Source organism: Aspergillus fijiensis (genome assembly GCF_003184825.1).
Source record: "Aspergillus fijiensis CBS 313.89 unplaced genomic scaffold BO72scaffold_4, whole genome shotgun sequence".
NCBI lineage: Eukaryota > Fungi > Ascomycota > Eurotiomycetes > Eurotiales > Aspergillaceae > Aspergillus > Aspergillus fijiensis.
In genome coordinates, this window is record NW_024468980.1 from 91,217 (window position 1) to 118,897 (window position 27,681).

At 52.2% G+C, this 27,681-nt stretch overlaps 9 protein-coding genes across 9 annotated transcripts; 3 read left to right on the forward strand and 6 right to left on the reverse strand.

Annotated features, from left to right (window-relative positions):
• Window positions 1–532: 532 nt before the first annotated feature.
• On the reverse strand, window positions 533–2,878 carry BO72DRAFT_513798 (allantoate permease family MFS transporter; the record flags this gene model as incomplete). The annotated part of the gene is made up of 8 exons (XM_040949489.1): window positions 2,325–2,878; window positions 2,176–2,271; window positions 1,976–2,120; window positions 1,865–1,925; window positions 1,377–1,799; window positions 946–1,294; window positions 679–859; window positions 533–584 (listed from the first exon to the last, which is right to left on the reverse strand). Exons 1-8 carry the CDS (start codon window positions 2,563–2,565, stop codon window positions 533–535), a joined length of 1,548 nt encoding a protein of 515 aa, XP_040805656.1. The 5' UTR covers window positions 2,566–2,878.
• Window positions 2,879–3,429: 551 nt separating this feature from the next.
• On the reverse strand, window positions 3,430–4,589 carry pyrG (orotidine-5'-phosphate decarboxylase pyrG). The gene is made up of 2 exons (XM_040943749.1): window positions 4,406–4,589; window positions 3,430–4,342 (listed from the first exon to the last, which is right to left on the reverse strand). Exons 1-2 carry the CDS (start codon window positions 4,560–4,562, stop codon window positions 3,666–3,668), a joined length of 834 nt encoding a protein of 277 aa, XP_040805657.1. The 5' UTR covers window positions 4,563–4,589; the 3' UTR covers window positions 3,430–3,665.
• A 123-nt stretch (window positions 4,590–4,712) lies between these two features.
• On the reverse strand, window positions 4,713–5,808 carry BO72DRAFT_524082 (MAPEG family protein; the record flags this gene model as incomplete). The annotated part of the gene is made up of 3 exons (XM_040949836.1): window positions 4,713–5,480; window positions 5,562–5,697; window positions 5,777–5,808. The coding sequence occupies 3 exons, from the start codon at window positions 5,806–5,808 to the stop codon at window positions 5,199–5,201; spliced, it is 450 nt and encodes a 149-aa protein (XP_040805658.1). The 3' UTR covers window positions 4,713–5,198.
• Window positions 5,809–6,032: 224 nt separating this feature from the next.
• On the reverse strand, window positions 6,033–8,217 carry BO72DRAFT_524083 (putative diacylglycerol O-acyltransferase (DgaT)). The gene is made up of 4 exons (XM_040949837.1): window positions 7,657–8,217; window positions 7,546–7,586; window positions 6,485–7,487; window positions 6,033–6,432 (listed from the first exon to the last, which is right to left on the reverse strand). The coding sequence occupies exons 1-4, from the start codon at window positions 7,928–7,930 to the stop codon at window positions 6,227–6,229; spliced, it is 1,524 nt and encodes a 507-aa protein (XP_040805659.1). The 5' UTR covers window positions 7,931–8,217; the 3' UTR covers window positions 6,033–6,226.
• A 426-nt stretch (window positions 8,218–8,643) lies between these two features.
• On the forward strand, window positions 8,644–11,252 carry BO72DRAFT_395394 (WD repeat protein). Its single transcript, XM_040941993.1, has 4 exons — window positions 8,644–9,019; window positions 9,085–9,200; window positions 9,269–9,469; window positions 9,536–11,252. The coding sequence occupies exons 1-4, from the start codon at window positions 8,926–8,928 to the stop codon at window positions 10,937–10,939; spliced, it is 1,815 nt and encodes a 604-aa protein (XP_040805660.1). The 5' UTR covers window positions 8,644–8,925; the 3' UTR covers window positions 10,940–11,252.
• Window positions 11,181–11,648, reverse strand: BO72DRAFT_368144 (uncharacterized protein; the record flags this gene model as incomplete). Its single annotated transcript, XM_040940874.1, has 2 exons — window positions 11,181–11,301; window positions 11,359–11,648. 2 exons carry the CDS (start codon window positions 11,646–11,648, stop codon window positions 11,181–11,183), a joined length of 411 nt encoding a protein of 136 aa, XP_040805661.1.
• A 267-nt stretch (window positions 11,649–11,915) lies between these two features.
• On the forward strand, window positions 11,916–14,499 carry pex8 (putative peroxisomal membrane protein Pex17). The gene is made up of 4 exons (XM_040947756.1): window positions 11,916–12,097; window positions 12,158–13,155; window positions 13,209–13,657; window positions 13,714–14,499. Exons 1-4 carry the CDS (start codon window positions 12,024–12,026, stop codon window positions 14,317–14,319), a joined length of 2,127 nt encoding a protein of 708 aa, XP_040805662.1. The 5' UTR covers window positions 11,916–12,023; the 3' UTR covers window positions 14,320–14,499.
• Window positions 14,500–14,515: 16 nt separating this feature from the next.
• BO72DRAFT_420325 (protein-S-isoprenylcysteine carboxyl O-methyltransferase) lies at window positions 14,516–15,822 on the reverse strand. The gene is made up of 2 exons (XM_040942709.1): window positions 14,903–15,822; window positions 14,516–14,799 (listed from the first exon to the last, which is right to left on the reverse strand). The coding sequence occupies exons 1-2, from the start codon at window positions 15,774–15,776 to the stop codon at window positions 14,714–14,716; spliced, it is 960 nt and encodes a 319-aa protein (XP_040805663.1). The 5' UTR covers window positions 15,777–15,822; the 3' UTR covers window positions 14,516–14,713.
• Window positions 15,823–19,297: 3,475 nt separating this feature from the next.
• Window positions 19,298–27,556, forward strand: BO72DRAFT_176045 (putative ubiquitin C-terminal hydrolase). The gene is made up of 7 exons (XM_040939427.1): window positions 19,298–20,088; window positions 20,146–20,299; window positions 20,378–23,120; window positions 23,178–23,339; window positions 23,397–27,153; window positions 27,210–27,266; window positions 27,346–27,556. Exons 1-7 carry the CDS (start codon window positions 19,455–19,457, stop codon window positions 27,408–27,410), a joined length of 7,572 nt encoding a protein of 2,523 aa, XP_040805664.1. The 5' UTR covers window positions 19,298–19,454; the 3' UTR covers window positions 27,411–27,556.
• The last annotated feature ends 125 nt before the right edge of the window (window positions 27,557–27,681 follow it).

Consider the following 27,681-nt stretch of genomic DNA (forward strand, 5'->3'; position numbering starts at 1 on the left):
GACAGGGGAGTTGTGGGATGAGTGATATCCTATCTGGAGGATAGGTTCTATGGTCTACGGGGAACACCCTTCCTTGAGTCTGTATCTTGTATGGGCAGTCCTGTGACTTGGTTTGCAGTGTACCGAGGATTGTGGATTCCTATGAGACGAGGTTTGTGCAGCTTGCAGCTTGCAGCTTGTCTGTGTATGCGAAGTCGGGTTATGGGTTGCGATGAGTGAGAGACGCATGTCATGGGAGATGGCCTGTATGAGAGACTTTGACTTCAAGAAAAGGTCCTCAATTTGATCCGTGAAGATGATCCATATTTTTCTTGAGACTGAGTGAACTATGCTTGCTGTCAACAAAACCTGGTAAGCTGCACGGGGGCAGTTGTACTTCGCCGCGGATACTCAGAAGCACATTTGGTATAAGCACATAGAATTACGTCATATCATACCATTATCATGAAAGCCTAGATAACCTGTGACTTACACAGGGAAAGTATATAACAAGGAGTAGATCAACAGGCTCCAGGCCTGAAAGAGTTGTTCATTACAAAGCATAGACAAGATCATGGTTCTCCCAATCCGTGAGGTCCATCCACCTGGCACCAAAAGTCAGCTTGAGATGCAAAGGAAGAAACAAAGTGATAGCAAGGGAGGACGGAAGGAAGGTGTGGACGAGAGTGAGGGACTTACTCCTGGTTCTCCAACCGGATATACTCCGGACTCGAGCGGATGCGAGCCTTCTTCTCATTTTGTCGGCGATACCACCACCAGATCAGTCCGAGGATCATCATCGACAACCCGTAACAGACGATGATGGTGATCTCGGCGGGGACGTAGCGGGGGGCGTCTTGCGGGCGGAAGACTTGCGGGCCTGGTTGTTGTTCAGTTATCGAGCCAAGTTTGAGGTTGGTAGGTTTCTCTGGTAAACAGATAGTGTGGCACGGGAGAAACACATACCGATGATATTGCCCGCACAGTACCCGATCAGGTAGATCGCCGCGACGGTTGTCTTCTTGGTGTAGCCGGCGACGTTGGAGGAGATCATGGCCAGCAGGGCCACAAACGAGGTGGCGCTGGCTTGGGTCAGGTAGTAGCCGATCAGCCGGCCGACGTTGTTGGAGAGTGGTAGGGCGACGATGAGAATCATCCCGAGGATACCGGAGACGAGACCGCCCGCGCTGCAGAGGAGGCGTTGGTTGGTGTATTGGCCCAGAAAGCCGCTGCCAATGAGGGAGAAGATCTCCACGACGCCGCCGGGCGTGCCGTAGAGGAGAGATTGTTCAGCAGTGTAACCGAAGGAGGTTATCTATTCCCTTGCATGATTAGTGGTGGTGGTGGTGGTGGTGGTGGTGGAGACAGATTGAGAGGTTCAGGGCATGGAAACGTACCAGCTGACTGAAGAAATTGGTGATTCCGCCGTTGGGGATATCTGCAATGAGAGCGTAGAAGAAGAAAGCCCACGTCATCGGATCGATCAAGGCTTCCTTTACTTGGTGGAGCTTGAAATGTTTGTTTCCGATACCTTGCTGGTTGACGCGAACGCGGGCCACGGCCAGAATGCGGTCTTCCTTGGTGAGCCAGCGTGCGTTAAGCTGGCTGTCAGGGACTACCCAGTAGAAGATGACCCCAAGGAGGACAGTCAGGAGGCCCGTCACGAGGAAGACAATCTTCCAGGGAGCAATGGCGGAGCCGTGTTTCTCGGTGCCGACGGCGATACCGTAGGCGACGAAGCCGCCGAGAATCTGTGCGAACCCATTGAAGCTGAACCAGATGTTGACGCGGCTGCCTTGTTCGGACTTAGTGTACCACTGCTCAATGTAACCATGTTAGAGCTGGAATAGGGATAAGTAGTGTGGTGTACTTCGGGCCGACTCACCTGAGAGGTTAGCAGAGCAAAGCCCGGGGTGACGGAGGCTTCGAAAACGCCTAGAAAGAAGCTAATTGCACGTTAGAAGAGTCGAATGAGACAGTGGCAGGGGTGCCATACCGAATGGCAACAGCTCCGGAAAAGTTCGACACTGCAGCAAAGCAACACAGGATAGCTCCCCATATGATGACGCACACGGCGGAGTACTTCCCCAAGGGAAGTCTCTGCAGAAGTCTATTTGTCGGGTATTCCCATGCCAGATAGCCTGATTGATGAACTGTTAGTCTTCCTGCTACATGGCCGCGTATGAAAGTACGCACCAAAGTAGAATAGACTGCCTAGCCATTGATAGTCATCGCCTTGCAGGTTGATGTCGGTCTTGATGCCCATGATACTGGCGTAGGACAGGGTTGTTTCTAGAATATGTCAACATACATGCTGCCGCATTGAACCGCATGGAATCACTCACTGTCGAGGAAGTTCATGCCATAGACAAAGCACATGATCGGCATGATATGCCAATCGATTCTGCGCAAGAGTCGCTTGTTCGTGGCCTCGTCGAGTTCGATCACCTCCCCCTGGAGATCTTGGAAGACGCCCAGCGCCTCGTCTGCGTCCTGCGCATGCTGGAGAAGGACCGGATCCACGGCCTTGGTGGTATCTTTCTCTTCATCGACCATTGTATGCGACTGGGATTTCTCGTCCCCCATGTTTAATGACACCGAGGAAGCAAGGAGAGAAAAGAGAAGAATGCGTCAAAGGGGATAGAAGTGTGGGGATGAAGGACGGGTGTGACAGACAGGAGGCAAGGGGGCAAGCGGAGATTGACCCAGAGCGACCAAATGGGCTTTATGACTGTCCTCTGAAATGTCATGGTGCAGCCGGATCGGCAATGGAATTCACAACTGGTTTGCTTGCAAGAGATGGGGTTGCATGAGCGCTCATAGTCCCATAGTCCCATAGTCGGAGATAAGACGCTAGTTGTTTGGCTGTTATCTGGTTTATCTGGGGTAGACGGCTTATCGACCGAATCAGGAGGGTTGGATTCCCGTTAGCTGCATGCAGTAGTTGGAGTACTAAACGATAGTGCCATCCAGTCAGATAAGAATGAGGGGGAAACAGGTTCGAGAGAGGAGAGGGGGGTGAAGGAGGATGTTGAGGTCGAAGAGGACTTGCCACTCGTCCATTGGAGAGATTAGCCGAGTGACTCGAGGCTGGACATGATGCTCCTAGGTTGTTTTCGACTGAGGATGGCAGAGGGACGAATCGTGCTGTCGCTTATCTTGCGACGTCATGAGGCGAGGAGAGGAGAAGGAAGGAAAGTCGCTCAACAACGTCCTGCAAGCGCGGAACTGTCACTCTTCGTTCCGCATCGGATTCCAGATCTGGAGGCCGGCGCTTTGCAACCTCCCCCAACTCAACATTAATAGCATGGCCATATTGCATCCATCCATTGGCAGATAACAATCTTGGCCAGAGGAAAGTATATGCTGAGATATGCTGGGAGATCCACAGACCCATCATCTGCCTGCCTCTACAGTCATGTAAGGTAGAGGCTGGATTTCAGGTCTTATCTCGTTCGGTCTAGATTAGGTTATCATCTCCCATGTTATCAATCACAAAACCCATGGCCTGAATGGGCCTGAAAGGCAAGATGACTGATTCAAGGGATCTTATCTTCCCTGCAGGATCGAAACCCCCTCGTCTTTATCCGAGAGCTTGGATGCTTGAAAGCAAATTAGTCGTAACATGGCATTATGTTGCTAATCCTGTACATCGTCTAAAATAAACAGCCACCCCTCACTCAATTTTAGTTTCCGCCAACACGGGCCTGGTACGCCTCCCAGCCCTCCTTCTGGTACTGCTGCGCCGCCTGCACCGGGTCCGCCGCGGCATAGATCCCGCGACCGGCGATGATGAAATCGGCTCCGCGACCAATCGCAGAGGCGGGGGTCTGGTACTGCTGGCCGAGCTTATCGCCCTTGGAGGAGATATTGACGCCCGTCGTGAACACGACAAAGTCCTCCTCCTCCGAGGCGGAGCTCGCCTCCGACTGCACCTCGCCCAGCGCCCGCGTCGACACGAACCCCATGACGAACTTCTGGTATTTGCGCGCGTAGTCCACCGAGGCGGTGGTGTACTGGCCCGTGGCGAGGGATCCCTTGGAGGTCATCTCGGCCAGGATCAGGAGGCCGCGCTCGGCGCCGTACTCGAAGTCCTCGGCAGCGGCGGTCTGGGCCAGGGCCTCCACGATGCCCTCGCCGGGCAGGATGCTGCAGTTGATGATGTGGGCCCACTCCGAGATCCGGAGGGTGCCCTTGTGGTACTGCTTCTGGACGGTGTTGCCGATGTCGATGAACTTGCGGTCCTCGAAGATCAGGAAGTTGTGCTTCTCGGACAGCGCCTTGAGGCCCTCGATGGTCTCGTTGCTGAAGTCCGACAGAATGTCGATGTGCGTCTTGATCACGGCGATGTAGGGTCCCAGGCCTATGTACATATCTCGGGGGTCAATTCCTTATCATGGAGTGAAAGAGGTTTCGGCGGGCCTACGGTCAGCGAGGTCCAGGAGCTCCTTGGTAGTGGTCACGTCGGCGGAGACGGTCACATTGGTCTTCTTGGCCTCGGCGATCTCGAAGAGGCGCTTGGCCAGAGGGTTGTTGTGCTTGCTCGCACGGGCAGTGTAGGTCAATTGCGACTTGGACGACATGGCGGGGTTTTTGCGGGGTGGTAGCGGATGGGGTGGGATGTGGAGCTTTTTGTTGGAATGGGCTGATTGAGGGATTGACCAGTATGTGAAGAGGCCTCCGATAATGATATCAGTCAAGTAATTGAGCTCAATGGCGGGGTATTGACGAAAAGAAGGCCTGCGGAAGAAAACACGATAGACGATAAAATCATACCCAAAGATTCCCCCTCCATCCTTCATCAGCCACATCGGCTTCTAGATTGCTCCACCTCCGACCGTGGGGTCAGCCACACTGCCGAATGCCGAGGCTGCGGCCCTGAGAGCTTCTCCGCCGAGCTTGAATACAGACAGCCACTGCTCCAAGCCTCGTATCTCAAGATGCTGAGCTAAGTCTCCAGATATCTTTCCACTGACCATAACCTACTTACCATTGCAACTGATACTTGTACACTTACTCCAACCCTCACAATGAGCACCAATCCCTCAACAACCAGTCCCCACTACTACCGTTCAGTCTTCACCCAGAGCTCCAACAAACAAAATTGCTCAAATAAAAGATGCAAACCTAACAGATTCCCTTACGAACATTAACTAGACTACACAGGACCAGCAGCCCATCCCCATCCCCACACTCTCACCAACCTCACCCGTGCACCCCTAGAACAACTCCTTCGCCACGCCAAAGACCGTCAACCACCACAACGCACCCTGCACCAACCAGAACAGACCCCCCCTGTACCGACCCTTACCCTCCGACTTGCCCGAGTACACGTATCCGTGCAAGAACAGCGCCCGCAAGACCACCCACGCCGCGCCCAAGCCCGCCGCCAGCTGCGGGTATTTCACCCCGGCCACCAGCGTGAAGAGCATAGTCTGGGAGGAGTTCTCCAGGAAATTGGCGTGCGCGCGCTGGGCGCAGTTGAATTGCTCGGCTTTGGGCTGTGTTTTTTTGGGGGGTCATTATCAGTCAATCGATGCCTGGGTGGGTGGAGGGAGAGCGGTGGGAGAAAGGAAACTCACATCAGCCTTGCATTGTTCGACGGTCGCGTAGGTGTGGGGGTAGGGGATTTGGGCCTTCTTCCTGGTGCTGCCCGTGACGATGCCGTGGACGAACCCCAGGACGGGGATGGCGCCCAGCGCGACGGCGATGACGGCGCTGTGTAACCCCCGAGGGGGAAATCGTTAGTCCAGGTTACGATACAGGGGTAAGGTTGCATCGATTAAAAGTGACTTACCCGTAGCCCTCAGGAACAGTCAAGGTGAACATGATGGGGAAGTATAGAAGTGGATTTGATTTGGTGGAGTGCAAATTGGTTGGTTGGAGATGGTGAGATTGTTTAGTGATATTGCTCGTGTGGCTTATGAAGCCAGATTTCCGGTGGTTTTGTATGGATCCGGCCGGATACGGATCTTAAGCTTTCCCTGCGGACCCTCGCACAGCCGGGGTTCCGTGCTGGAATTCCTCCCCCATTTCTTACGCGTTTCTGCTGCCTGCTGATCGGTAAGCAGTAACGATGCTTCTAGGAGTTTCTCTTCTAGCTATGGTTGACGTGTCGCTTTGTTGCTCCTTGCATTATTCTATTGAATGGAAACTGCAGAGGCACTAAAGCCAGTTTTAGCCCGGTTACTGCCATTGAAGCCATTGAAGTATTGAAGAAAGGTGACGAAACAAATCAGACAACGATCTACACCCCCATTTTGCTCACACTGCCATACTTCGCTTGCCAGGCAAAGAAATATAACAGGGCCCCCAGAGGTTGACCCACGAGGCAGAAACTAACCCAGAAGATCGAGTTTCCTATCACCCTGCCTGATGGGTCCTTGATCTTTTCTAACGGGGCCGTGATCGCAATTAGCGGCAGTTGGAACATCATCCCCGCAAAGGCAACTCCTGCGTTTGATCAGAATCCATGGAAACGAAACCTGCAGATTGTCTTGCTTACCGATCAGATTGTGTGTCGGAATCCCAACCAGCATCTCGTGGAGAATGGCGGAGACCAGAAATACAACAGTACTCGCCGCGAGCGGACTCCACCCTCGTCCGACGAGTGGCGAGAAAACGTGCCGCTTCATGAAAAGATACACAGGCCGATTCCATGATCGCCAGTACCCTCCGAGGCTGGAACTGTTCCACCAGTCGGTATAGAATTCGCGGTCGCCGAAGCGCAGGACTTCGGCTAGCGCATTCAACAGCGACTGAAACACAGCGAAAAATCCAGCCAGCCAGATAACAAGGGAGATTGTGGATAATTTCATCACTCGCTCCAGGATCGACGCAAAATCCATCACAGCGATCTTGTCGATGGAATTCCGGAGAACGGGTGCCGCGTATTGAGCGGAGAGAAGCCAGATGAATACAGTCAGGCAAAAGAACTCGAACAGGCGCTTCGCCACAAAGGACCATCGAATGTGTGATGACCTCGGATAAACGGGCTGGTAAACCAGGGTTGGAGCCAACCAGAAGTAAATGAGATTTCCGAGAGTGATGTTGCGGGGATACGGGCAGGACGAGTAGATCTCTGGGAGTGCCGACTCCATAGATGGGTTGAGCATTGCCTCGCGCAAGTCGCGATTGGTGAAGGCATATGAGCAGATCTTGAACGAGACGATGAGGGCCTGCAGCTCACACAACGTGCCAATTCCAGGGTGGTGGATGTAGAAGTATACGACGAAACTGGTAACCCCAAGACTCAATAGAGTGTTAATGCAATGGAAGAAAGCAGAAAGCCACCAGGTAAGCCGGAAAGTCCGCTGGTCGCGCTCAGCTGCCTCCGCGGAACCATTCTTCTTTCTCTGGCCAACGACCTGCTTGGCCTGCTTCGACGCAGTCAATTCAATGAGATAGGAGATGAAAAGGTGATACGGGACGAGGGCAAAGAGGATCGATCCTAAGACCACGTCCTGTTTGCGGTAGTCATGACATTTGATGCAGATAAGAACGCCATACTACCCGGCGCCGTTAGCCTCGGCATCTCAGTTGCCTCCACATGACAGAGGGTCTTACCTTCATGAAGTTCTCAATGATGAGTCGAAGGTTCATTGCCACTAAGACGAAGAGAAGACATGAGCATTTCCCCAGCGGCGCGTTTAGCAAGACTAGTCAGGTCAATCTCACCTAGGACAATCACCATCAAATTGCGGAAGCCGAGGAAACTTGCCGTCACATTGGGTTCGCGCGTGAGACTGGAATGACGCACTTTGGCGTGATATGCTGCTACATGTCGATATTTGCTTCTCTTCTTCTCCTTCTTGACACCAGCTGTGCCCTCTGCGCCAATTGCGCCAGTCGTAGACGTCTTTCGGTTTGTGGTCGCGGACGACGAAAGAGTGTCGTCACTGCCGGTACTCACAGCACCTGTAGCGTCGGAGATCTCTTCGGCGGAATGCATAGATGAAATCGCGTTGAGAAGTTCAAACCCCTAACTCATCCAGTAAGCTCGCATCCCAGCTTGGAGATTGAATGATGGGTGTCCCAGGAGGTGGTTCGCTCGGACAAAGAACTCGTAACGGTCAAAGAAAATTGCGGAGATACAAAGCGGGACGCAGGACGAGGGATCCCACCTGAGTTTAGACACTCAAAGATCATGACAGGAGACGATGGAGAGAAGAGGGGGGCAGATAGGGATTAATTATAGGACAGTCGGGGGGGAAGGAAAGGGACCAATTCTGTGGAAACTGGAAAGACCCGAAGCAGCGCGGCGGGGTTCAATAATAGTTCTAGGTCCAGCAGGTTAATCAAAGCAGCTTTTTAGTTTGTTGCAAAAAGACCGTTATTATAGCTGCTTAATCTGACAGGGCAACGTGCTGCAACCTTGGGGCTACAGAGTTAGAAAGGAGACCGGGGGGTTTCCAAGAAAGCTACGTACTCCGCCGGCGTAGTTGGCAGCAGCAGCAGCATAAGGTACAGTACTAACTAAGTTACTACGTAGGAGGTAACAGTAGTTACTTCGTACCCGTCTGGAGTCTGGCCAGTTGCCCTCCTCTATTTCCTATCCCCGGCCAATGATGCTTTCTGCCGCGCCGCCGCCGCCCCTTCCCCCAAAGTAGGTTTAGTTCATTCATTATTCACCGTCCAACTCCCTCCAAACACCCAACTGCTCCAACCAGCCAGTCAGCCTGGAGGACAAACACTAATTTTCCTTCTTTACTTCTTTATTACGAACAATTAATTAAAGCTACTGCATGCACGACATGTTGGGACAGTTCTAGCTGGGATCTTGCCACTTTGGTTGAGGTCTGGCTTCCTGCGCGTCTTCGTATTCGGCCTTCTTCCATGCTTGCGACGACTGTCTCGCCCATCTTTCCGTCATCCTGTTTCCCTGCCTTACACTGTCACCCCAACGATCCATAGCTCCGATTATCTCGACCTCTCCACTGCTTAGCAATGGCTTATTACGATGACTCTGCTGGAGACTCCCAGCCCTTTGGAAGACCTCCCAAATCCTACGAAGGCAACATTGTGGGACCGCGACGACCAAGTACGTTTTGTTTTTCTCATCCGTTGCCCGTCGCGAAGGCCTTCTTAACCGCCGCCCAATTTTAGGACTGGTAACCGACTATGGCTCTTCACTGGTACAATGGATGCGCACACGACAGCCTCGGTACAAGGGAGGCCATCGCATGGAGGTTGAAAGACCCAGTGCAAGCTACGTGATCGATGTGAGTCGCAATTTTCCAGCAGGTTTGAGTTCAATCAACTAATATGCTCGCGGTTCCTTTGTCTCTAGATGCTACCACCGTTGGCACGAATCCACAACCCCGCTGACACAATTCCCGTCCGACACTTGCACCAATCTATCGGAAAGTCCAAGAAGCCGATCACAGTTGTAAGATGGACGCCCGAGGGAAGGCGTCTGTTGACGGGTGGGCACACCGGAGAATTCATGCTGTGGAACGGAACTGCATTTAACTTCGAAACGGTCATGGACGTGCGTATCGCCGATTGCTGATTATACGCAGTCTGCAAGTTCGACATTTGCTGATGGGATGTACAGGCGCATTATGACCAATTACAAGCGGGTGTCACTTCACTGGCGTGGTCTCACAGCCATGACTGGTTGATCTCGGGTGGGCAGAAGGGCGATGTGAAGTATTGGCGGCCCAATTTCAACAACGTCGAGACGATTGATGATGCACACCACGACGCCGTACGAGATCTGGCGTGGTCTCCAAGCGACACCAAGTTCCTTTCGGCTTCCGACGACACCACCCTCAAGATCTTCGACTTCACCCAAAGGACTTGCGACACTGTCTTGACGGGGCACAATTGGGATGTGAAATCATGCGACTGGCATCCCACGAAGGGGCTGCTCGTTTCCGGCTCCAAAGATCACCAGGTCAAGTTCTGGGATCCTCGAACGACAAGATGCTTGACAACCCTTCATAGCCACAAGAATACGGTCACAACGACACGCTTCTCGCGCGTCAATAGCAATCTGCTTGCCACTTCGTCGCGTGATCAGACGGCAAGAGTTTTTGACTTGCGCATGATGCGTGATATTTGCATCTTGCGCGGTCATGAAAAGCCAATTTCCTCTCTCACATGGCATCCCGTTCACAGTTCCCTCATCTCCACGGGCAGCGAGGACGGTTCATTGTATCATTACCTACTCGACGAGCCTAATCTGCCAGCTGGCCAAATACCTACGATTGCTCCGTACGACAGTCCGGACCCCGCCAACACACCTGCACAAGTCATATACCCCGCTCATCGGGTACAGTACGCACATGGGGCTACTATCTGGTCACTCGATTGGCACCCTCTTGGTCACATTCTTGCCTCGGGCTCGAAGGATAATTTCACCCGGTTCTGGTCTCGCGCTAGGCCGGGAGAAACGAGTTACATGAAAGACAGATTCCATATTGGCGAAGAGGCGGCAGAGGCGCAAGGGACATGGAGTCGCGGGTTTGGGAGACGACAGATGCGTGAGGAGGAGGAGCAAGAGCTGCAGGATGAGGCTGAGGGTCTGGTTGATCAGAAGAAAACTTCTGGACCCCAAGGCCTTCCAGGGATCCAGGCACAGCCCGGCGGTGTGCCTCAGCCGGATGGTTTCGGCTCATTGTTGCCAGGAATTGGCGTTCCTCAGCCTCTACCACAGCCTGGCTATCCTGCATCAATGCCTCCAATGGATCCTAGCCGTCTGGCGCAATATCTATCTACCCAGCCACCGCCCCCGCCGAACAACTTCCCCCCAACAACCGGATTTCCCGGCTACCCGATGCACCCCGCTATGCCGGGACCTCCACCATCAAACGCCGATCTTGCGGAGCTTCAGAAGCAGCTTATGTCCCAAGGTATCCCATTACCAAATTTCCCCCCACCGAACCATGGCGGCATGCCTGGAGGTCTACCCGGCTTGGGTGGTGGCGGTGCACCCGACAATGGGTACGGAAGATAGCTCTCATGAACTGATAGATGTTGTCCTGGAGGTCTGGCACCATAGTGTGTTGGTAATTCGCCATGTGATATACACACATGTTGCGCCAATGCTTTTTTCTGTAGCCCTCGAGAGACCGGTGAGACTCGGATACATCACTAGGCATAAATAGCATGCCTTGAACCCATGGCCTGCAGGGAACCGGGCATGTCTGTATTTGACTGAGCATCATGAAGGCACCTTGACCCTTGATCTGTTCTCTTCATAGACCACCTGGCATTGGGAAGCTCGATAGAATGAGGACCAAGACATTAATACCACCCCATAGAAGGGGGATCCATGTGGACATTCTGAAATTACCTGCCTCGTAGACAGCGCCGAGACTGTTCCATTCTTAGTAAGTATATTCAGCAGCGAGAGCATAGACTTTATATACTCACACTAGACCAACAATACTCCCAGCCAGGAGCGCCTCTATGCCCCCAATGGCCAGGTAGAATGCGGGCACAGCTAGACAAGCTTTCCAACTTCGACATTGCATTGCCACTGCCCATGCTGCAACTAAGAGATGACTACCTCCATAGAAGATAAAGGTCCAATAGAAGGTGAATCGCCAGATGTCCCGTGTATAGTAGAGGTAATTAGCTCGGGACTCGCTCGCCGGTAGTAGCTCATAGAGGGAGGGGAATGCCGGCGTCTGGTAGTTGATCGGCACACGATTATTGGCCATCTGACCACAAGACAGAGTTCCTTGTTTTCGCAGATTGAAAGAAACTATACAGCTTGGTGATCAGATGACAAAACCATAATACCAGCTAGACGATGGAATGCATTCACTTGGAATGGGGTTAAAGGAGAAGGAGGGAGCAACTGATAAGATCCGCAACGGCCGATGGTGGCTGGCAGTTGCTGCAAGCTTGTTTGCACTGTTTGCGATAAACGATGGAAATATACCACTCTTAACCTCGGCAGGTGATCTGGGGTTCTCCGCGGTAACATCGCCGCGGCCCTCTTCCGTCTTATCTCTCCCTCTCTTCCTAAGGACGTCTTCTTCAGCAGCTCATGTCCCTTTTGTCGGACACAACTATACTTCCCAGCCCCCAAGATGGCAACAGAGCGCTCCTTGGGTGCTCTTCTGCGGTCGCTTCAGACCTCGTCTGATTTGCATGATGTCCTCGCGTACGTCAGACTGCACCCGGCGACGGCCTCATAACATCCACTGACTGCCTTATCTGCCAGCTTGCTTCCGACGGCAACGAGCCTCTTATATGTGCTCGGAAACCCATTGAATATCACCCTGCTTGCATCAAATCTGCTAGCCGCCCCGGCCTTGTGGCATGGTCCTGTCGATCTTCTTGCATGTCGAAAGATCCTCAGCGTCTTCAACACTGCCGCCATTGCACTTCTGCAAAATGAAGAATCGGAGGATATTAGAGTCTCGTACATGAAGCCTCGGAAGATTGAGCGCGAAGATTGGGTTAAGGCGGTAGTCAACGGAGCGGACGACAAGTCGCCGCGATGGCGACATGTTATTCTGATTGGCGGGATTCTACTGGGCTTCGAAGGCCAAAACAGACAGGGTCTGCCATCGCAGGTCCGGAGGAAGCTTGAGTCCGCTCTCGTGACGGCCGCTCAATTTGCTCTCGAGGAGTTAGATCCCCAGAATGAGGTTGATGGTCGGTGCATCACCATGGTGCTGAACTATACCTTCGAGCTCATATCCGACTACGAGAAAAGCAGGCTGGACTACGATCGCCTATTGCCAGTTATGGTCAATGCGACGTTCGCATCGCCGGAAGGCCTTGAAGGAGGGTACTTTCTTGGGACCGTTGACAAGGATGTTGTTGAAGCGCCTGGGAAACGGTTTCAGTGGTCGCCACAATCCGATACCTTTCTTCGCGTGTCGGCAATTTCATCGAGTCCGCTCGTGTCTGCCTTGGGCCCTCTGTCCCGACTCATTGCCCACGCGGTTGAGAATGTTCAAGATCCAGGGTTAGTCGCACGATCCATGGATCAGATCACGGACTTTGTGCGGACGTTGATGGTTCAGTGGCGTCAGAACAAACTGTCGGAAGTCGATCGGGCTGAAGAGGCGGAATTCCTGGATCCGGAGTCGCTAAAGAGCACAATTCCGGGGCTCTGGAAACTGCTTCGCAACTGCTTGTATTCGATCGTGATTGTTCTTCGGGCTGTTCTTGGAAGGGTTCTCAATGACCATATACTGGCTGCTCATCAAAGTGAGTGACTCCGTTGGAATCTCGTGCTGAATCGCAATACTAACCTCTACTAGGTGCGCCGTTCCTGTCCATGCAAGCTCTACACATACTTCGCAACCTCTATTTCATCTCGTCTCGCATTGGTCAGAATGCTTCATCGCAGCATGTGTTTGTGACCTTGACTGCGGTGGATATCCTTGCGCAATACCCTGACTTGACAGAGAACTTCCTTCGAAGCATCAAACCCAGTGAGCTGGGTCAAATCCCTGCCCATCCGGTGGAAAGATGCTTGGATCTCTTCTTCCTCAATACTTCCGAGCTGTTTACTCCCGTCTTGTCTTCCACGTTCAGCGAGGAGCTGCTCATCGCTGCTGCCACGCCGTATCTTCCGGCAGGCGGCAACAACCATCTGCTCGAGATTTTCGAAGCTGCCCACAGTGTGGTGTTAGCTGTTTTCGCCATCCCCGGCAACGCAACTATTGCAGCCAAACACCTACCCTTCTACATCGACAATCTTTTTGCCGTGAGCCACTCCGTCTCTGCTGCTAGTAAACTACTCGATTAACCAACTGCTCATAGGTATTCCCCGACAACCTCTCTGCCCGTCAATTCCGCCTCGCCTTCAAAACCGTCATCCAAGTCACGGCACCCCCTTCTCCGATCGCCAACAGCCAGCCCCTTTTCCTGTCTGTCCTCTTGGAGGTTCTCTACGACCGAGCCCTGCACGCCACCTCCGACAAACTTCTCCCGCAGCCGGCGCCAGGCGACGCTGACGAAGGGGGTTCCGAGCTCAACGCCCCGCCGCCCGTGACCGAGCAGGCGGCCCTCACGCTGGCTCTGATCGACAGTCTCTGTTTCCTGCACGTGGACGAGCTGGAGGACTGGCTTCCCCTCACGGCGCAGCTGCTGACCGCGATTCGCGCGCCGGACATGCACAAGCTCTGCGTGGAGCGGTTCTGGGGGGCCCTGAGCAACGGCGAGATGGACGTGGAGCGCGCCCATTTCTGCGTGACGTGGTGGAGCACGCGGGGCGGGCGCGAGATGGTGCTTTATGGGGCCGCCGATCTGAGTGACTCGGTGACTGCTGCGACTGTGGAGGGAGAGGCCGGGGCGGGGGCGGAGGCTGAAGGGGCGTTCATGATGAGTGGCGCCCTTGGAAGTGTTGCGAGGGAGAGTAAGCTCTGAGCTGCCCGCGTTCTTTACGGATTGTATATACAGAAGGGAGATGGATGCATGCATGCTGACGTTTGTTGTGCAATGAGCTTGAGCGCAAAGGCGTCTGGAGTTGCTTTTGCTTTTGCTTTGGGATATTTGATACCCTTCACGCGACTGTTGAACATAAACTGTGAATACATTTATTGGGAGCCATAGCTCGTGTCTCGTTGATACAATAGATCTCTGGTAGATTAGAATGTACAGTACGTATTAAACCTCAAGTAATGAAATGGGGAACCAATAACCAGATGACAGATATCAACACCCCGACTCCCATATCTACCATGCCCCAAATCCCCAAATCCCCACAACATACAGCCATTACCCTTCCCCGATTGTCAAGAAAGGTTTTACCGCCCAGAATTCAAACAAACGGAATCCCCACCCAACTCCTCTTCCTATACTCCCGATACTGATCCCCGAAGAAAGCACAGAGGTAATTCTCCTCTCCTAGACACAAAAAATTTCAAATTAGCCCGACTTCAACATCCTGAAAGAAATCCAACCCTCAACAGAATACGTGTGGGATGTGAAGGGAGGGGGGGAAACATACTCCTCACGCGCAGCCGGAAGAACCGCCACAGGACCAGGGCATACCCGACGAGACAGGCGACGTTCCCCAGGACGAGCTGGGTGCCGATGCCCCACCAAAAGAAGCCGAAGTAGGACGGGTGGCGCAGCACGCGGTAGACGCCGTGGGTGATCAGGCGGTGGTCGTCGCGGCGGGCCACCTGCACCGTGTGGTTGAAGCTGCTGCCGGCCTGGGCCATGGCGACGGAGCGGATGGTCTGGCCGAGGACCACGAGGGTGAGGCCGAGGACGACGCCGAGGGGGAATCGGGGGCGGTATTCATGGAACTCGGACGTGCTTTCGGAGGTGTAGATCCCCATTCGGGACAAGAGGTCCAGGACCTGGCCCTGGTGCTGGCCCTGGTGGTAGGTCGCCGGGGCTAGGGTGTTGGTGAGTAGGCATTCGAGGAGCGCGGACCCGTGCGCGACGTTGTAGGCCCAGCCGTTGGAGGTCAGAAGGAAGGCGGTGGTGTCGGCGAAGCGCGGGTTGTAGGTTGCGGTGGTGTAGTATTCCAAGAAGTGAAAGAGGCTGAGGCTGGCGAGGAAGAAGGGTAGGCGCCAGAGTCGGGTGGTGGTCAGGAGGAGGAGGTAGAGGGTTAGGCTTGTGGTGAGGCCCAGGGTGGTGCCGAGCAGGAAGGCGCGGAGGGAGATTCCCGAGAGGGATTTGGTGCCCGTGGGGAGGTTGGAGGGGTCGAGGGGCGGTATTGGTGGTGAGGGTGAGGGGGATGCGGATGGGGGTGCGGATGCATTTGCGGGTGCAGCTGCGGATGGGGTCGACGGCTGCGAGGGTTGGTAGGCGCGGTATTGGGGCGTTGTGAGGAAGATCGGGGTCGTGGTCGCTGGTGGTGTGCTGCTCATTTTGACGATTAGGGGGGGGGGGGTTTAGGTGGTGGTGGTTGTCCTTGTTGTTGTAAGTTGGGTATGGTGTTTAGTGGTGGTGGTTGTGGTGATGTCGGTGATGCATTGCTTTAGGAGGGTGAGGTGGGGGTTTTGTTATGGTTTTGCTAGTGTCTGAGCATGATGCGACAAAGACTGTTGGTCGAACGAGCGGACTGCTGAGAGTGAGCGAGAACAATCGCAGCGCAACGGGCGTGGAGGACAACAAAGATTGTTGTTGTTGATGCTTCGTTTCCCTCCATCGGGACTCTCTCTACCTCCGCGCCGCGCTGATTCCATGGTGTTGCTCGCTGGTCTTACATAAGGTGGCCCTGCACGGGTGATGATTGGTCGGGAACTCTGGTCCGTTGCTGTAGGGCGGTCTTACAGTTCGCACTCAATCACGAACTCTTTCAAGAACTTTCCTTTGTTTGCGGTTCCATCACGAGCGCGAGGCTGTCTTCAACGCTCATGGACATTTACTCGTGCTGGTGTGTCAATGGAATGCAGCTTGGGAGTCAATAAAACGAGCCGGAGTAGCCACTCACGGTCTGACGCGGGCTTCTTCTCGAGCTACGGAGTACTCAATGAGGATATGTGCATATCCCTCTAGCTGTTCGACCTTGGATTTATTAACACTCCAAACATCATACTCATCAATACACATGGCCCTGCACGCAGGGCTGCGATCGAAAGGCTCTTGTACATAGCTCTGGATCGCTGAGCTAGCAATATTGACAGACGATCGGTCCCAGAAGAATCAGGTACAGATACCGATCTCCAAGATGCCATCAGACTGTCTATGTACTGGACTCAAAGCGGACTGCCATACACCGAAAGGGGTATCATCCTCCCCAGGTCTACGCATTTAGTGATACTAAAAATGATATCATGACACTTAGCATACCTTATGAAACTGCCACTCTGCGTGTTATTTCATCATGGTCAGAGCATAATATATCGCATGGCCTGCCATAGAAGTGGCCTTCTCACTACGATATCGAATCCAGCTAGCGTCAGCCTATGACGCCTTTCTCGCGAAAATTGATATATATGTGACACCCTTTCAAACATAAAAGGCATAATCATAGAATATTTCCAGAGCATCTCGCCTCCATCCACGATTACACAAAGACCCATGTCTATCCCAATGATCCAAGCGCCTCTTTCGCCACCCATTGGGCATATGCTCACTCTACCCTTCTTCCCGGCCCCAAGTCCACCCAAGTCAACGCAGGCAACAAGAGGATACGAGCAAGCCTCGTCTCTAACAACGAGCGACAGCAAGCAATCATATTGCCTCTCCAATAGCCATGAGTCGATGCAGCAAGAACAGTCTGACTCTATGTCCGTCGCTGAACTTGTAGCTGCGCGGGCCCGGTGTCAACGTGCATGTCGCCGTTTCAATAATGCGGGCGAAGTCTCTCGACGGCAAATGTTGGAGCTCTGGAAAGAGTAAGTACCAACGGGCTACCAGGCATATCTTATCTCTAGCTCCACCACGATCCGATCGCCTGCCATCCAAGCTTTGCTGATATCACCAGCATTCTGAACGACCAGACCCCTCTGCCTCCACCTCAAGAGGACCCTCTAGACGATGGTATCCAGCTAGAACATTACCCTTGGATTGAACCTCCCTTTCGAATCGACTATGGACACAACTTGAAAGTGGGGGAGGGTGCCTTTATCAACTTCGATGCAGTCATCATCGACACCAGTTCAATAACAATCGGGGCGCGCACATTGATTGGCCCTCGGGTCAGTTTGTACAGCGGCACGCATCCGCTAGACCCAGTTGAGCGGAATGGCTTCAAGGGTCCTCAGATCGGAAAAGAAATCCACATTGGAGAGGACTGCTGGCTAGCAGGCAACGTGACGGTCTTGCCTGGAGTGACTATCGGGAAGGGGGCAGTTATCGGAGCCGGCAGTGTGGTCAACAAGGTGGGTTTTGGAAGGAATTAATGAGAATGAATGAGGCCGAACAATGCTGACGTGAGCTGATCGTAGGATGTGCCTGCTTTTCACTTAGCTGTGGGCAATCCGGCGAGAGTGATTCGCAAGATTGAGACTGCCATGAGCGAGTGAATCTCCCTCACATTGTAATTGTTTCCAGACTGTACAGTACGGTATGTACATTGCCATTAGTGTGAGTTGGGATCTTACGGTCAATGTTGAGCATTCGGCTGGGACGGGTGTTATGAGTACTACAGAATTTGCCACTGTCAGTAGATGATTAGACAATGCAGACTGCACACTGAGGAATAGCCTAGACGGCACCAGCATTCCTAGGGATTAAGTGGGGGGATATGATATGTTTTGCGACGATCGACGGTCTGGTGGGGACCGGTTTAACGGTCCTTCTCCGGGACCATGCAGCAAGCGAGGCGATAGACTACGTAAGTATTAAAATAGTCTAGGGAAGGTAAAGCTAGTTACCCCGCGCTAAGGATCAAAGAGTCAAGTGGAGTATGGGTTCAATTTAAGCTTCACGGGGGCTTTTTAGCTGTGCCTGACCTGTGAGCTGTGTGTCAAGTGTGTTGGCCCTAGAACTGCATCGCCCCTAGCCTAGAATCTAATGCTTTTCCTTTGGACTCTCTCTGCATGACACTTTCAGTCTATTACGCTTGGCTTCAGGTTGATCAGGGACAGGGATTCTCATTCCAAGAGCTGCTGGAGAGGTCTCCATCGTAGGAAAGGATTGATTAATGGAGACAGAATGACAATAAATATTGCATGATCACTTTGAAAGGGAAGTTTGGTGAGGTTTGGTTCATGACGAGAAACTGATTTAATGGCATGGGATTTCCGGGATCAGGGGGCCTTCCACTGGGTTTACTACGTAGGAAATCCTAGGAACATAGGTTATTAACACTCATAGCCCAGCAACATTTGATGTCATGCTTAAATGAGCTAGTATGGAATAATGAATTTATAGTTAGGCCAAATGTTTCTCCTCCGAATTAATCAATAGTGATGATTGCATTAAACCAGAGGACAGATAATGTCAACTGGCGGGACTGCCGTTGGCCAGAACTCTTTCTTACCCCCCCGAATCGCGGCTCCACCGCAACGTCAGAGCTGCTGCTACTGCTGCTGCTAGTCTACTGCTGCTCACTTCTTCCGCCTTTCACTTCCTCCACTCTGCATTCACCATTCAACTTGTCGCGTTTTCCTTACCTTACCTGTCTTGTTATTCAACCTATCTACCTACCTAACTACCTTCATACACCTTCTCTCTCTCTCCCCCCTCCTCCTTTCTCGCTCTTCCCCCTCCCATCTTACTTCCGGTTCTTCGGGAAGAAAAAGCAGTCATCCTACCTTTTGTGGCTTGAATGGGTCAACTGAATCAGCTACTTAACTGATAGCTGCCTGCTTTCCATCCTCCCTTCTATCCAAAGAACAAAAGTTGGTTCCTCGTTTTATTCCGCTTCTCTAATCTACACCAACTAAGCTCAACCTTACCTTACTTCCCCATCCACTCCTTTGGTGCTCATATTCTAAGGAGTCTCTTCAGCCATACCATAATCTATTTCTTATCAGCTTCTTGATTTTCCCTCCCAACCTCATTCTTCACCTCTAGTCGATCCATTTCACTACACTTCCTCCCACCCCCACCTTACTTAACCTTTTCCCTCCATCCACCAAGCTAAGAAAAATGCTATGGCAGCTGCCCCGCTAGAGACCTCTAGCACCCCGCCCGACACTACCCCAGCCGATACGACGCGTCCCTTTGGTGATTCCATGGAAGATAACGACCCTCACTCTACGCGAAAACGTCCCCGTCTCGACAGTGGAAGTGGAGCATGTGATTCCTGGTCCGTTTCCAACGACACTTCCGCTTCTCAAGTTCCCAACCACATCACCGATGCTCCTGCCACTTTGGGCGAGGAAGCTTCCCCGTCGTCTCGTCCGGCCAGTCGAGTGACCATCAACGTGAAGTCTCCAATCTCCGAAACCATGGCTTCTGCTCCTAGCGATTCGCCGACAAAACAGGCCGGTCCCAGCCAACCAACGGCTCCCACCGATGGGGCCGGTGTCGAAGCTCCCGCGGCAATATCTCTGTCGTCGTCGCCTGCGCAGAGTCCGGAAATCGAGGTGGCAGATCTAGAAGATATGGACCAGGATCCCAATACGTCGAGTTGGAAGCCGCTAGGGGAGGCACTGCGAGAACCGGCAACCCCGGAGCTTGTACAGCTTCACGACCATCTGTCTTTGATAGATACATTTCCGAAGCTTCGTCCGGGAACAGAGTCGCGCGAGAGCATGGAAGAGATTAGCGTGGCCCTTGAGAAAGGTACGGCTCTCGCCTGGGCTTGAGTGGAAAAGAAACTCAAACTGAATTCGCCTGCAGGCTCGGACCTCGACACCACAATCTTCAACGCCGTGAAGACGTGGCTGGACGATGTGGTGAACAACCTCAACTCTTTAACATATGCAGTCTTAGTAGAGGACCGCGATGCTTGGGAAGAGGTACCAAGCATGATGAATGGCTTGCTACGCCGAATGTGAGTAGGCCCTCTTGTCTTCGTGACTCCTCAAGACGGCCCGATCACAACCTTGGATCAACACTAATACCTGTGCAGTCAGGTGCTTGTACCGGAGCAAGGCGAGGCTCTGTGGGCTTGCTTGGAAGAATTCATCCTCAACTATGCCCAGCTGGCCCTCCACATTGTTCGTCTCGATACCCTGCTTCTGAACCAGGCGGTCAAGGACCCGAATTTGCAGCCATCAGAACTGTTGTCCAAAGGTTATTTGCCGTCGCTAGGATGGATACTGCAGATCAATCTTATCCCTTTCTTCCGTGCTATGGAGAAGTCCTTTGGCATTGAAGTCCCTAATATGATCACACGTATCAACGATAAACTCGCCTCGCCTCCATATGACATCGTTAAGCGACTGTCCGAGTTCGCGGCTTGCCTCACGAGCTTGGTAACTCAGTGGCCATACCTCTCACAGGCCTTGATCTTAGTCCTCGACATCGTGAATAACCTAGTAGAGTCGGGCGTCGAGCGACGCAAGTGCGGGGTTGACGAAGTACTGATCAATTCCCCCGTCTACAGCCGTACCCTCAAGGCGCTCTACCCTTTGGTTCGAGCTTTTGACGACAAGTATCAATTTCACATCACCAAGAAGTCTTCTTGGTTGTCCAGCGAAACCAGTGACCCAATGCTTCGCGCTGTCTCGCACACATATCTTAACTTCTGCCTTTGGAGTCGAGAATGGTCGGATCAGATTGTGGATGATCTCTGCATACAGATTCCTGCTGACATCCCACCTGATATCCCACTTGAAGCTCGGGCTTTCGTTGTCTATTATGGTTGGAAATTTGCTGTACTGAGGAAGCATATCATGGACGGGCGGATGGAACTCAGAGTGTACGGCATGGAAACGATGCAAGTCGACCTTGTCACTGTCTTTCGGCAGCATATTCAGCAAAGCCCCGATGGAGTCGATCACCCAGTTGTTCAATACCTGGTGGATTTCCTGAGGCGGAACCGTATGGTGGAATATATTGTTGGCATCGATTCGCATCCGCAGCTGATCAGCAGAAGTGGGAACGTCATCGGATTTTTGGTGGTCACGTCCACGTATACCGACGCTGATACCGACACGATATGGAGGACGGTAACGGAGAGCCCGGATTCACGAGCGGTGTCTGAGATATTGGGAATGCTGTCGAGAACTTTTCATATGCACGTATCCACGTCGCCTACGTTGCTTTACCTTTGCTCTAAGCTCTTGGAACTCCCGTTGGCTCGCTTCGATGCGCGAATGATCGAATTCTGTGAACAGTTGCTATTCCATATGCGCGAGAAACACAGTGAACGGTATCGCCACGAGCTCTTAGGACATGTGGATGCTATTCCGTTACGCCTTTGTGTGCGCCTCATTCGGGAGAGTGCTGCCACTGACGAGCTGTCCGTGGACCACAAGGCCCAGCTCCAGAAATTTGCGGCCCACCAACTGAGTGCTTTTATGGACATTGGTTTGAGTGAGTCTGACAAAATGGAAACCTACGAACTTTGCGTCCAAGATTTGGCCGAGATGAACGAATTTACGGCTGGCAGTATTCAGGCCCTGAATGCTCTTCTCGCAAATAATGACACTCCGAGCATCCGCAAGCTTGCCGAGGATTTTGATTTGACGCGCTTGGTGATAGCCGAGCTTACGAAAGCAGTGGCCGACCAGCAAATCGATATCGAGGATACTTTCTCTTGGAATGGGTTTCTCTCGCGCATACACCTGCTGTCTCGCATCATCGATAGCGTCCCGGAGTTTATAACACCAGATCTAAGCGATATCCTGTGGCGTGAGATCTTGATGTCCAAGTCGCTCGTGCAGCAAGGTAGACGAGTTCTCTGGGACAGGTTATGTACTCTAACACGATGTGTCGCACAAGCGAACCCTTTCATCGAGCGATGCCTCTCCGAGTATCTGCCAAAGCTTTCGCCTTCTGAGGACTACTCGCAAGAAATCCTCTACTTTGCAAAACATGCCGTCAACTATGAGATTCGCTTCCGTCCTCCACCAGTTGCTGGCGAGAATGAAGTCGTGACCATTCCGGGTATGGACCGAATCTGGAACATGATTCTGACTGCGCCGCCTGGCACCATTGAAACAGACGCGACCAGCTACGCCATCGAAGTATACCTTGATCATAGTGTGATCAATCGCTCCCCTCGCTCCGCAGTTGAAGCCACTCACATTGCGCTGGTCGATCGCTGTGTCGAACAGCTCAAAACAGCTGCTTCTAATCTGCGCCCTGCACATGCACACAGTGACCGGCCCATGGGGGAGTCGACGGGCACCGCATCTGAGTCTAGTGTCCACCCGGAAGAGCTAAGATTCAGCCGTTCCTTGCTTTTCCTGCGCCAATTTCTCCAAGGTTTGAGAAGCCGCCCTCAATACAGCCCCCCTCAGAACTCAGCGTCCCTCGATCTGCCAACTAAGGTCATCAATGGTGAATTAATCAATATTCGCTATCAAGCTTTCAACGGTGGTACTCAAACCAAGGTAAACTCATTGCAGATTGGGGATCTATCAACCGCTGCGGAGCTCGTTGAAGCTCTAGTACGTGTGACAGGCTTCACCAAGCTGAATACTATATTTGGAGGCCAGCGGATTGATCTCTTTGAGAAACCCGACATCACCTTGCGGGATCTGAAGCTCGGAACTGGCCTCCTGATTGTTCGTCGAGACCCAGAAAGTCGAGAAGTAGCACTTACCGGACGACGCCAGTCTTTGACTTCGGTGGATTCTGAAGTGCTCAAGCATTTCGATGACCTTTATGATCTTCTGGGTATAGAGGAGCATCTAGCGCGAGAAGTAGGTCTTTTGCTCAGGATATAGCTAGCATCGGCTCTAACTGAATCTTCGTCACAGATCTATGATTTCCTCACCGTGTTTCCGCCACAGGAGAGAGTTTTACAGCTGGTAAAGTCTACTGAGAAGACTGAAGACGACATGTTTCCTATGGACAAGCCCTACTACTTTTTATACTCGGTCCATGCGCTTTCTGTATGTCTGCGCGAGGAGGCTTTAGAGGTGAGGCGAATAATCGTTCCCTGTTATTATCTGGACGCCACTAAATATGCTTCACAGTCCTCTCCGAATCAAGGCTATGTGTCTCATAGCATCAAAGTTCTTGTTTCCGCCTTAACACGTCCTGCTATGTCGGTTACTTTCGAAGAAAATGCTACAAAGCTGATGTTCGCCACGCATCTCGTCGAATGCCTACTCTACGCTCTCTTAGTGCAACCGGCTCCTGCTTCTGATACACCATCGCATACACCATTGATCTCAGATCCATCAGCGTTATCCCGGAAACTCCTTGAATGCATAGACGTCGCGCGAAGATTGCCATGCTCTCGTATTCCAGAAACTAGTGTCTTCAAGTTGATATGCCACTCATTCGCCATCATCACCGAAGGTTCTGTGCGTGATCTCAATTTCTGGGGCGCAGTCAAACAGTGCACAGAGTTTGACACGCTTCTGATTTCGCTTTTGTTGGACGAAACTCGTCAGCCCATTCGGAAAGGCATCGCAGAGAATATAGCTGTTGTCTGCAGTCCTTCATCGCTGCTGAAGAAGCAGGCCAAGCCTGCTCGCGCAGAAAATGAAGAGTCGAACCTCGCTTCGGACTTTGGGAATCCTATCCGTGTGGACATCTTAGCTACGGTCTGGGATGCTTTCACCAAGGCCTTTCCTAGGACCCTGGATCATGCGCCTCACTCCCACGAGTTCTTTGAGGTTGCCTTTTTAGTTTTCCGTTCTGTCGCTGAAAAATCGCCGCAAGATTTGGTATTCAGCCAGTATCTCAAGGAGTGGAGTCAGATTATGCTACGTCATAAAACCGAAGAGTTTGTTGGTCGCGAGCTTGTGGACGACCTGATTCTGGGTTTCTGTCGCCTGCTGAAAACATGCCTCGATCTGGCGAACAATACGGAGACCGCGATAGACACCTTCGATCTTGCTGAGCAACTTTTCGACAAGTACCTCTTCCCTGACCTATCGTTGCCGTCAGACGACCCGATTGTTCCCCAGATCCCAGTCATGCACACACAAACCCGCCAGGAGCTGTATTCTATCCTTTGTCAGCTCAGCGAGATTGATAGCAACTATTCTAAACTGGTGGATCGTCTCCTGGATGTCATCCCGCTGGATTACACATACTCCCCTTCGTGGTGCTTTGATCGCTTCAAGCTGATTCGCTCGCCGGAGGGCTATGCAGGACTCAAAAACTTGTCCAACACTTGCTACTTGAACTCTCTCCTTACTCAACTGTTCATGAATGTCGGTTTCCGTGAATTCATGATGCAGCTTGAGCTCGAAGATCCAGAGAGCTCACAGACCTTGCTTGATGAGACGAAAAAATTGTTCGCATACATGCAAGAGACGTGGCAAAAAAGCGTCGACTCACAGGGATTCGTTGATACCATCCGCACTTACGACAACGAAGCGATCGATGTTACCGTTCAGATGGACGTCGATGAGTTCTACAACCTGTTATTTGACCGATGGGAGGCTCAAATCCCGGGGCCGGAACAGAAAAAGAAATTTCGCTCGTTCTACGGCGGTCAGCTCGTGCAGCAGATAAAGTCCAAGGAATGTCCCCATATTTCCGAGCGTCTCGAGCCATTCTCCGCCATCCAGTGCGAGATCAAGGGCAAAGCAAGCCTTGAAGAGAGCTTGCAGGCCTACGTCGAAGGAGAAATTATGCAGGGAGATAACAAATACTCTTGCACATCCTGCGGTCGTCATGTCGACGCAGTCAAACGGGCTTGTCTGAAAGATGTACCTGACAACCTCATCTTCCATTTGAAGCGCTTTGACTTTGACATGGTGACAATGATGCGAAGCAAAATCAACGACGAGTTCAAATTCCCTGAGCGCATCGACATGAGTCCTTATAATGTCGAATATCTTGCCGATCAAAGCGCAGATATCAGAGAGGATATGTTCGAACTGGTTGGGGTTCTGGTACACAGCGGCACTGCCGAGTCTGGGCATTACTACTCCTTCATCCGTGAGAGGCCTACGGCGGACAACAGGGGGTCCTGGGTCGAATTTAATGACTCGGACGTCATGCGGTTCGATCACGGCAAAATTCCAGATCAATGCTTTGGCGGTATCAATGACTCTCTTGGATCTTCTTCGATGGGTCAGATGCGGTTCAACAAGGCTTGGAACGCTTACATGCTTTTTTATCAACGCGTTTCGAGTATGGAATCAGCAAGATTGACATATAAGCCTACAAGGCCTCATCATTCAGTACGGGTTCAATTGCCAACCCCTCTTGCAAACCACATCACCATGGAGAACGAACTATTTATACGGACATACTGTTTGTTGGATCCTTGCCACTCGTTCTTTATTCGGTTTATGCTCTCCTTGCTCCGTGACTCCGAGGACCCTGGACGTGAGCAGAGGTTGAAATTGGACAGGCAAATGATCGCCGTTGCTCTGGATACCTTCGAACAACTGTTGTCCCGAACTAGAGACCTTTCTCATCTCGATACATTTGTAGGTGAGATATTGAAAGTCATCGATGATAGTCCGCGAGCCGCTTTCAGGGTCATGCAATGGCTCTTGGAAAAACCGTCGGCGGTCCGCAATTTGATTCTGAAAAGCCCTCATGTAGCTGTCCGGAACAGCATGGTAAGGGTAATCATCTGTGCGCTTTCCAAACTCCAAGAAGCTCACCGAAGAGCCGACGCTGGAAGCAAAGAAGAGGAGAGATGGTTGAATAGATATTTGGACGCGTTTGAATCATTGGTAAACACCCTGGACGATCTCTGGACCATGATTCATACGGTGGGCAGGTCGTGGGATGACTACTTCGAGCTCCTACTTCTTCTCGTCAGCTTTGGAGGGGACGAGGCTGGAATAGTCCTCAACAGCGGGTTTCTGCAGAAATGCCTGGAGCTCGTGTGGCTTGACCACGAGGACCTGAAGCGACTTCGTCGTCATTATCTGGCATACTGTAAGCTGTTGGAGAAAGGCCGAAAGTTCTCTCATCGGAAGATGATGGATCTTCTGGCGGCGCTGCTGGAACATGTTAATCTCACCGTGCCGCCAAATCCAGACGATCGACGGGGGATACTGTCGGATGGCAGGTACACTCTCACTATCACGGAGAGTGGTCTCGTTCGACCATTGGGGATGAAACAGGAATTACTGGTTCTGCAAAAGATTCTCCAGCAGTACAGCAGTCCTCAAGCTTGCAGAAAAATAGTTGGTGTGTTTATTGATGCGGAGCCCGACGCAGGCCTTCTCGACCCCATCTGCAGAATGTTGGAAGAAGGGCTGAGGCTCTCCCCTGCGGAAACTTGTACTCCCTTCTTGGAGGCGACATTGGTTTTCTGCCGTCAGAGCCCCGACAAAGACCGGATCGCTAGCTTGATTGAGTACGTGTCGAAAGGGATCGAGACCATTAACAACAGCGGGGGGAAGGAGCATCTCACCTTTTTCACGAGCGTCATGACCAGCAAAAACGAGCGTATCGGGCTTGATGAGGATTGGTTTATGACGCAGCTCATAGACAAGATTCCGGACTGGGCCCCTACATTGCTTATTTACCCTGAAAGGGCTGTGAGAAACATGACCTTGGAAGTTTTACGCCAGACAGTATTCAGTGGTCAAGATGGAAATGGTGAGAACTTGGAAACGCGTCAGGCAGAGGTCGCTAAGGAGCTGGTGGCTGCGAGCATTGAGAAACTTCGCAAGCTGGGTCAGCATGCATCCAGTACGGGTGTTGACATCAAATGTCTTGAATGCATTCGGACGGTTATTGATCACTGCCTTGCCACATACTTCGGTCCCAGCGACGAGGACCAAGAAGAAGTCCGTCGCGCACATGGTGTGTCAAAGCTCGCGGTATACACATGATCTACAATGCTGACACTGACTGTCTAGAATTCATTGCATCATTAGAGGAGGTGTTAGCGGGCCTGCCTGAGGAGGTAGCTTCGGGTAAGTAGTCATTTTTTATTAACTCTCCATGTCATCATCTAACACTAGTAACGCTCAGAATCTGATGCATTTTCTGCAGAAGAATGGGAGGACAACTCCGTCATGGCAAGCGATTCAGAGATGGGACCGGTGGCCTCTCCCTGAGTCCCATGTCTCTCCCGCTGCAAAAGGATTTGATGTACCACATATGAGAGACGAATTTACGGTTAACCTTCTTTTGTGTGCTTGTTGTGCTCGTTGCATCTACGGCGTTCCCTTCCAGCTGAGCTTGGCTCTATTAGACACGGGGCGTTTTTTTCTCGTTTAAACTGTTCTGGCTAATGCTGCTTCGATGGCTGGTTAACGGTTGGGTGGGGGGTGGGTGTTTCTGTTGCTGTCTGTCCTATGGTCTGTGTCTGCTTTAGCCGGTTCCAAT